Source organism: Pangasianodon hypophthalmus, chromosome 16 (genome assembly GCF_027358585.1).
Source record: "Pangasianodon hypophthalmus isolate fPanHyp1 chromosome 16, fPanHyp1.pri, whole genome shotgun sequence".
Lineage (NCBI taxonomy): Eukaryota > Metazoa > Chordata > Actinopteri > Siluriformes > Pangasiidae > Pangasianodon > Pangasianodon hypophthalmus.
Window position 1 is genome coordinate 20,459,584 of NC_069725.1, and position 8,983 is coordinate 20,468,566.

General features: G+C 36.7%; 1 protein-coding gene across 1 annotated transcript; it reads left to right on the top strand.

Annotated features, from left to right (window-relative positions):
- The first annotated feature begins 4,999 nt into the window (after positions 1 to 4,999).
- On the top strand, positions 5,000 to 8,842 carry hoxc13a (homeobox C13a). Its single transcript, XM_026920340.3, has 2 exons — positions 5,000 to 5,830; positions 7,568 to 8,842. Exons 1-2 carry the CDS (start codon positions 5,167 to 5,169, stop codon positions 7,822 to 7,824), a joined length of 921 nt encoding a protein of 306 aa, XP_026776141.1. The 5' UTR covers positions 5,000 to 5,166; the 3' UTR covers positions 7,825 to 8,842.
- The last annotated feature ends 141 nt before the right edge of the window (positions 8,843 to 8,983 follow it).

Sequence of the window (8,983 nt, forward strand, 5' to 3'; positions counted from 1 at the left end):
TATATTTTATTTCTATTCTTATTTAATGTATGTACTACAGCTCGATGGAGAACTGCACACTAAATCTCTTTGTATATGTACAATACAAAAATTCGTATATTTGTAAAGAATATACAGTGTATACAGTGATGTGCTCTGAACGGATATGTTTAATATGCATATATTTCATCTATATATACTCGGAATGGAAATCAAAATTGAACATTATATACATTATGTGTCAATACATTATAACTCGTTCATTGTCATTAAGGATGCATTCTGCTGCCGAGACCCTAAACACTGAGCAAAACTATCTAAGGTAGATCAGATAATGGAAGATTTTTCTAACATAACTAATCATGATTTAGGGGGAAGTCTCCAATCATATCTTTGTCAAATGATACCATATCGAGATGCTGAATGTATAACTATTCCAGCTACTAAAGGTTAAGTATTCTAATACTTAACCATTGCCCGTTGAAGAATAAAAACTTCATGTACAGTGTTTTCTAATGATAACTGATATGCTCTGAATGAACATGAATATTATTTACATAATGTGTCAATAGTAAATAATAAATAGTGCATTATGTCATAAAGGGTGCATCCTGCACCCGCGGCCCTCAGACTAAGCATATAATAATATAGTGGGTAAAATCGGCAGATAGGTATGTAGATAAATTAGTAGAGGACTTATGTAATATAACTACTCTAGATCAAGTTCAAGTTTCAAGTTTATCTGCCATGTGCACAAAATGTCAGGGACAGCTGTACATTGAAATGCTCGCTGTGAGGCTCAGGTACTCTACAGCTGCACAATACGAAACGAAAGAGAGAAGAAAAAATATGTACGAATACAATATATAAACAAAGTATGCAGAATATATTAGACACACTGGTTATGTGTGCCTAATATGTAAGTAGGTAAAGTGCAGATCCTAACTGCAGACGCTGGAATATGTGCAGTCAGGGTATGTGAACAAGAGTGCAAAAAGGAGTAAAATAAGTAGTAGCTGTGTGCAACATGTAGCTAGTGTCTGAGCAGTCATCTATAGAGAGAGAAGAGTGCAAATGAGAAGCAAATGAAGCTGCAGCAAAAAGTAGCAGTAATGTGTCTACTACTAGCTAGCTGAAGGAGCTCACACACACACACACCCACACACACACCAACACACAGTCCGTACGGAAGAAACGTAGTCCAGGCTTTCAAACGTCTGAGTCGGGGTAGCTTTAACAGATACGGCAACCGATTTTTTAGTTCTCCATGACAACCAGCACCCGCAATCGACTATGTGGAGCTTACAAGTGTCTGGGCGTCTTGTGGTCCGACCACGTCGCAGAGGAACAGAGGAACACCTTAAAATCCTATGAGTTTATATCTTATTGCATGTTGGTGTTTTTTTTTTCTTTTACGGTTCTTTGATTGCATACGCTTAAAAAGGTCAGATCTGAATCGCTTGTATGTTGTTCTTTGGCCTTCTGTAGGAACCCTGTAGAAGCTGCATGTAGAACCTATCACAAAGGGTTCTAAACTAGATCCATTTTAGGAGGCTGAGAACTTTTAACTATACAGAAGAACCCTTGAAAACCTCTTAAAAAACTGTAGGAATTAGCTTGTAGCAAATGCGTCATCTGATTATGGCATCTCCCATATCCTGTGCGGTTTGCGTGCAAATAGTTGACACTGATGATGTATGTGCCTGCCTCTATGATCAATAAACTGTTCTGTGTATTATTAGCCTACTTTCTTACTTCCTTTCCCAGTAATCAGCAAACATATAACTAACATATAACCATATAACCAGATCTACACTAACAGTCTGGTTTACCTTATATGTCCTTATACGTAGGTAGAAAGAGAGCAAATACTTTTCCAAACATAACATCTTATTCAAAGAAGACTCTACGACGTTGGTTCTAGAATGAAGGAATAAAATATTACCCATTATTTTTTGTAAGATTTCATAAAGTGTTTCTTTAAATGTTTACCCAATGTAAATTATTATGGTATGCGTAGTTATTTATCAAAATATTAAAAAAATTGTTCAAAGAATAAAAGTGGTAAAATCGAGAACAGTAGTAGTATTAGCAGCTTTCCATTTTGCAGAAATCAGTCTCTGCTCCTAATAAAACAAAGAAACAGACAGACAAACAACAACAGCAGCAATAATGATTTGTTTAGTGACACATTTTCCTTAATGTGCTACTGTTTTTTGTTCCATTTTGGGGCAATTTTTGAACGTATATCAAATATAAAGCATGATCTTAACAATTAACTCTTTAGACATTAGATATTTAGACATTTATAAGTAAGTTGTATGGGCTTGTGTTTAAACAACTGTAGACACAAATCCTAAGCGACTAACTTTGAGTTTCATTAGTGCAGCAAAGCATTTCATATAATATAAGTGCCATAAATATCCATCTACTCAGTTGAAATATCCTCAGATACGAAATGATTTAAGATTATATGCATCCTACAAACTGAATCGTCAACGAGGTGTTTGTCAGATTCTTCTGAAATAGTAGATACACTAGTATACTCATGTTTAGCTTTTTTTTTATTATTATATAAATCAAAAAAATAAGCTTTCGATCTTTGGGTTAAACTGCTTCTTTTGCTTTCTAGCTTAACAGGAACTGTTGTGATATTTAGAAATTTAGGACGTAAATATAATAAAGAGGACAAACACACACAGAGATAGAGAGAGAGAGAGAGAGAGAGAGAGAGAGAGAGAGATATGTAGTTGTTCATTTAACTCTAAAGCAGATCATAGTGAATTTTATTGAGAATATGACAGAACCTGAACATAATTTTCTAGTGAGCACTAACAGGAATAGTGATAGCTAACTATTAGCCATAGTTCAGAAAACATCAAAAAGACAGCACAGTCAATTTCATGATTACATCAACAATAGTAAGAAAACATTCATTATTATAAACAACATTCAAGCCACACATTTGACTGTTATTTGCAAGATAATGGTTTTGGTCCACTTATCAGGATAGGATGCACTCCATGTGAAATTGAACCTATAGAAATGTTAGAGGGTAGAGAAATGTTAGAGGGTAGAGGGTACTATAAATTCATTTCTTTATTTCACCAAATATGATGTAATTTTATTTCATTGATTTAATTTTAGATTAATACATCTACTTACATGAAAACTGTATGTTTTTCAGCCCTATAGTCTAGTCGCCTTTTCTTCGAACTAACGCCATTATCAGAAATATTACTAATGCAAATCTCGCTTGGTAGTGTTGGTATATGACTTTGCATTACATCCGAATTAGGCTTAGCTATTCTTATATGCCAGCATATGCAACAACTATATGATAATGTGCTGTAAAAAAAAAATAAAATCTAATTTCACAGGAACCAAATACATAATAAGACTAATCCAGCCCCGTTATAAACAAAGAAGATGCAATGATACTAATTAATACGCTCACATTTACTACTTAATCCCATTCAACATGTAATTAATCTGTAACATTTAACCTTGTGGGACATAGCCTATACTGCGTGGCAATGTTAGTCTTTTAACGTTGTTAGCTGTGTATGTGTTCCTGTACACCCGTCCTTCATGCATTTTAAGAGCGGAAATTCATTATTCGGGAGTAATTCCTTGCCCGTTTTCCTTGCCAACCTTCCACTGCGTTGAGTCTTGGAGTTTTTCAAGTACTGCGAGAAGTTTTCATGGAGACGAATGTGTAGCTCATTCTTGTCTGTCTAGACACTGACCCTATTTGTCTGCGGTTTTTACCTTGACCTTGGACTTCCGTGCAGCTGCCATTTGGAAGAGCCGTTCATATTCATCAATCCCGCAAAGAGAGAGAGAGAGAGAGAGAGAGATTTGTTTCATCTGTATCTTAATTAAAGATTGTTGCATATCGACTGATTTTTTTTATAGTTCTAAACATTTTAGCTTATTGTATCTTACATCATGACATGTCAGTATGTCAATATATATATATTTATTAAACTTATGTATATATATATATATATATATATATATATATATATATATATATATATATATATATATAGCAATGGGAAGTAAGTTTTAAATAGTTCCTTGCAAATGTTCTACAGTCAGTATAGTACGAATAAAAATATTTACAAATCTCTCTATATCATCAGCTCTAAATGCATGCACATCTACAAGTGTCAAATTTAGCCTGTGTAGGACGAGGGATAAAATATATTCTGCATATATTTAACACCTTTACACTGCTTTACTCTGTTTTACAGTAGTTCAGAGGGGGAAAAAAATTTGTAATCTAACAATATAACTTACTTTAATTGCCTCTTTCCGTAATCTGTCCTTGCTAAACATTTCACTGGAATTTCTGAGGACTATAGGACTTCCTGGTAAAATAGAAAGTGGCCTATGTATTGGCCTATGTATTTTTTTAAAAAATTTTTTTAAACATTATATATTCTCTTATAAATATTTTACTTGAACATGATCTATAATATGTACTGAAGACTGGAAATGCATATGAAGAGTTAAACCATGCAATTCAATACATAAACTTGTTCGAAAGCGTCTGCAATAGCCTACTATATAATTATATTATGGTCATTAATTTACAATCCTTCAATGAAGGAAATAAATTCTTGTTTTATTTCAAAATATGAAACCGTATAACAGGAAAATAGTATCTAATACAATAATATTATAAACAAAATGAGGACTATTTATGAAGTATTTTACCAGATTGCGTAAAAAACGGTAGGCTTGATCGTAAAATATAGTCTCTGTACTGTATGTGGTAACATAGATGCTGCGCTGCGGCGCAGGGAATCCAATTTGAAAATCAGGGCTTACTTCTGAACATGCTTGTCGGCCAAAATGTGAGGGCTGTTTTGGTCTTCCTTAAATCGAGAAAGACCTTCCCCTTTAAGGATCGGTTTTATGGGATCGCTCAGCCAATGTGCGGCTACTGAAAACCCCAGGACCAGCCAGTAAAACGTGAGCCAGAGCATGTTTAAAGGGATTATTGTACCCGCCCACCACAGCCAGTCTCTTCGGAGTCGTTACCGGAGTCACGTGCCTGCACATTAATGAACCGGACGCGCAGACCTCGGCGTGCGCATGCGCGTGCGTAAAATGTAGTTGGAAATGAGGTATCGCTGTGGAGTAGTCGACTTTTAAAAAGCATCTGCAGCCCATGATATGACGACTTCGCTGGTCTTGCATCCACGCTGGGCGGACACCTTGATGTACGTTTATGAAAAAAGCCCGAATGAAAGTGGTCAGAATAAAAATCAAGCTATGGAGGGACTGAGCGGGAATTGCCCTGCGACCCACTGCAGGGATCTTATCTCGCACCCAGCTTTGGGGCGACATTCGGGCACCATCACAACTCACCAGGGCACCGTGTACTCGGATATATCCTCACCTGACGCAGGAAGACAGTGTCCCGCGCCTCAGACGTCGTCCAGCGCCTCTCTGGGCTATAGTTACCCGTTTGGAAACCCGTACTACGGCTGCAGGCTGTCTCATTCGCACAACGTGAACTTGCAGCAGAAGCCGTGCTCGTATCATCCCGCAGATAAATACACCGAGCCCAGTACGGCACTGCCTACCGAGGAGCTCTCCAGCAGGGCAAAGGAATTCGCTTTCTACCCCAGCTTCGCCGGCTCATATCAGGCGGTTCCTGGCTATCTCGATGTGTCGGTGGTCCCCAGCATAAGCGCACATCCCGAGCCCCGACACGACGCGCTGATTCCAATGGAGGGCTATCAGCACTGGGCTCTGTCAAACGGCTGGGATGGGCAGGTGTACTGTTCAAAGGAACAAACACAGTCGTCTCATCTTTGGAAATCTCCTTTTCCAGGTATGTGATATTAAGTATCTTGATTTATTCTCATCTGAATTTTTGTGATCTTAATAATAATAATAATAATAATAATAATAATAATAATAATAATAATAGTAATAATAATAATAATAATTTCCTAGAATATTTAAAGTATGCATTTTGCATATGTTATACTTCAAATGATATAATTCTAGATTGTTAAGAGATATATTAACCATATATATTAAAACAAACCAAAGCCTTTCGTTTTTTGCTTGGGTGAAAGATCACTCAGGCAGAACAGTCACGCAGGTTAGAGCAGGGTATGACAATATAAGCTACCTTTGCTCCTTCTGTATAATAATATGGTGAGTCTTGTTGGTGCTGCGTCTATAAATGCCTGCAGTGGCCCGCGGTATGTTGTGGATTCTTTGCAGATTTGCACATGTTAATTGCTAGGTGGTTGTAGTGCCTGGTATATGTTTTACTTTTGTATGAGAGGACATCTTTTAGACTTGATGAAACAGTGTAACAAAGTTACCAGTGAGATTCAGTGTTATTCACTGGCGCGTCACCGATCTGTCAACAAGCAAAACGATCATTGGATTGTCCAAGCAACGCACTGCCAGCTGGGTAGTTTGGATAGCCTATAATGGTTGTTGTTCAATTTAAGACACAGCAGTGCAAAACAAAAGACTTGTCACACAGTTTAACTTCTCCTGCGAGTCATAACCGGGGCAGCGAAAGGGAGAGAAAGTGGGAACAGAAAGACAGATAGACTGGCATACATGCGCGCGCACGCCTCGCGCGCCCACGCGCACGTGCATAGTACTTAATTTTAAAACGCTTTTGAGCCTTACACCGACTGCTTACCACATACTCAAACCATAAAATTAGATAGCATTAAGAATTGCTTTTTTCTTACTCTCAGTATTCTTCCTTTTTCAAGTATCAGAAATATCTAAGTATTTTCTTAACCATTTTGTGTCTATCTATCATTGCGCACAGTTATTATATCTGGGAGTTAATAAATTATAACAAATGCCGAACGTCCATAATCGTCCATCGTAAGATGGTTGTTAGCAGTTAACAAGAAATATGCTGTTAACTGCAATAAGTGATACAGGGAGGTGAACTCGTTGCTATTTACCTTAACCTGAACACTAGGGTGATTAGAATGCGCGTTGGCTGATTCTCAGTGTATTGAAAAGTACATTATTAAAATGTATTATTCTTAATTTGCAGTATGTCATACGGAGCCATTATAATGCATCATATCTTGTGATATAACGTGTAAGATGTAGGGGCTGAAATTAGGTTAAAATCTTTAAATTAGCGCTATCCACACTGTCAGGTAGGCCTATGTAGTTTCACAGTGATATCATGAAGTTATATTATATAAACCTATGCAGTAAGCATCATATCATATACATTAAGCCATGTCTTGCGGATTATTTTCTTAAATCTGAGAAAGATTTAAGAAAATGGAAAAATTCTTTTGTTGAGTATTTGGCCAGTGAACCTGGAAAAAGACTTTAGGCCTTATACTTTGAGAATACTATTTTGGTTTGATGCTCGAGAAAATAAAATATCTGACAAATATTTTTACCCAGCCGTTTCTCAGAAAAGCCTGTCTCAGCAAATTTCTGCTCGTATCAGAGTCTCAGAATAAACACCTTAATTTGAGGAAAAAAAGGAAAACGCTTTATAGCTTGATTTTTAGTAAGAAGAAGTTAGTCTGTGACTGAATTTGTTTACGTTTTTTTTTTTCAGATGTCGTCCCGTTGCAACCTGAGGTTAGCAGTTACCGGAGAGGACGCAAAAAGCGTGTTCCCTACACCAAGATCCAACTGAAGGAACTGGAGAAAGAGTACGCAGCCAGCAAATTCATCACTAAAGACAAAAGAAGACGCATCTCTGCTACCACCAATCTGTCTGAGCGTCAAGTTACTATTTGGTTTCAGAACCGCAGAGTGAAAGAGAAGAAATTTATCAGCAAATCTAAGGCGAACAATCACATGCACACTTAATGGATGCCCCACGAATTGCTTTCCAGCTGATCTCATTACCTTCTGAAAGTCTGATATTTACTTCTTCTCAAAAACCATGAACGAAGAAAACCCGAGGCCGTGTCACATCACCCAAGTCTGGCTTTACTTTATTTAATTAAAAAAAAAATATATGCACATGATTTAATAATCGCTCACCTGTAAGCTTTAAGGGACATAGGCCATGCCCTAAAAACTGTGAACATATTGAAAATCATTTCGACTTTGCTCTTTTCTATGAATGTACATATATAAATATATAATATTTAAAATATTTGGGTTTCCAAGAGACAGTTTGGTCATGTGCTTTGTTCCAGTGATAAAAGGAGACACGAACATTTGTTGATGTGTAACAGTCAGTGCAAAAATCAGCAGAAACACACAAGGACTTTTAACTCGCATGAAGTATTAATAGTAAATTCGTATCTGAAAATTATGTTTGAATGAGAACAAACTGGAGATTCAAAAGAAAACATTGAACACTGAATGTGTGATGTCTCAAACAGAGCCATGCACCATCGTTTTTTTGGTGGCAGGAGTACACAGGTTTATTTCCAAAAAGCCTTCGAGATTTCAAAAGCTAAATGTTTCACTGTGGGATACATTACTTTTTAATGCCGATGGTAAACCAGGCTGCTAATGTTAACTGTACAGTGCAATGTCTTTATTATTTAATTCATGTTCTGGCAAATGACAGGGCTGTAAAATAGAATGTGTCAAGATCATCTTAGTGTCCTTTTTTTTTTTTTTTAAGCAGTGAACTATATGTCTGCCCTGCAACTGGAATGATTGTAAACGATTGCAACATTTAGTATTACACGTTAATGCACAATCTTTCTTGTTTTATGTATAGAAACAAATATCGTAAAGCATTTGGAGCTGTTCACACACGCTGTCAGTCTGTACCTCTTTCTGTGAAGTACGTGAACTGTATTGTGGTGTTTAATTCCTAAAGTACTGAATGGAGACATGTTTCTTAAATAAATAATGGCAATGCAAATCATTGGATTAAATCCACTACCTTGGTATAAGTGGATGCCAATTGTCTTGTAAATCGTGTACTATCACGCAACAAATAAATAATTCCGACTTAGACCGCAAGCAGCCAACTACTAAGGTGAGCACTTTTTCTTACAGTGGC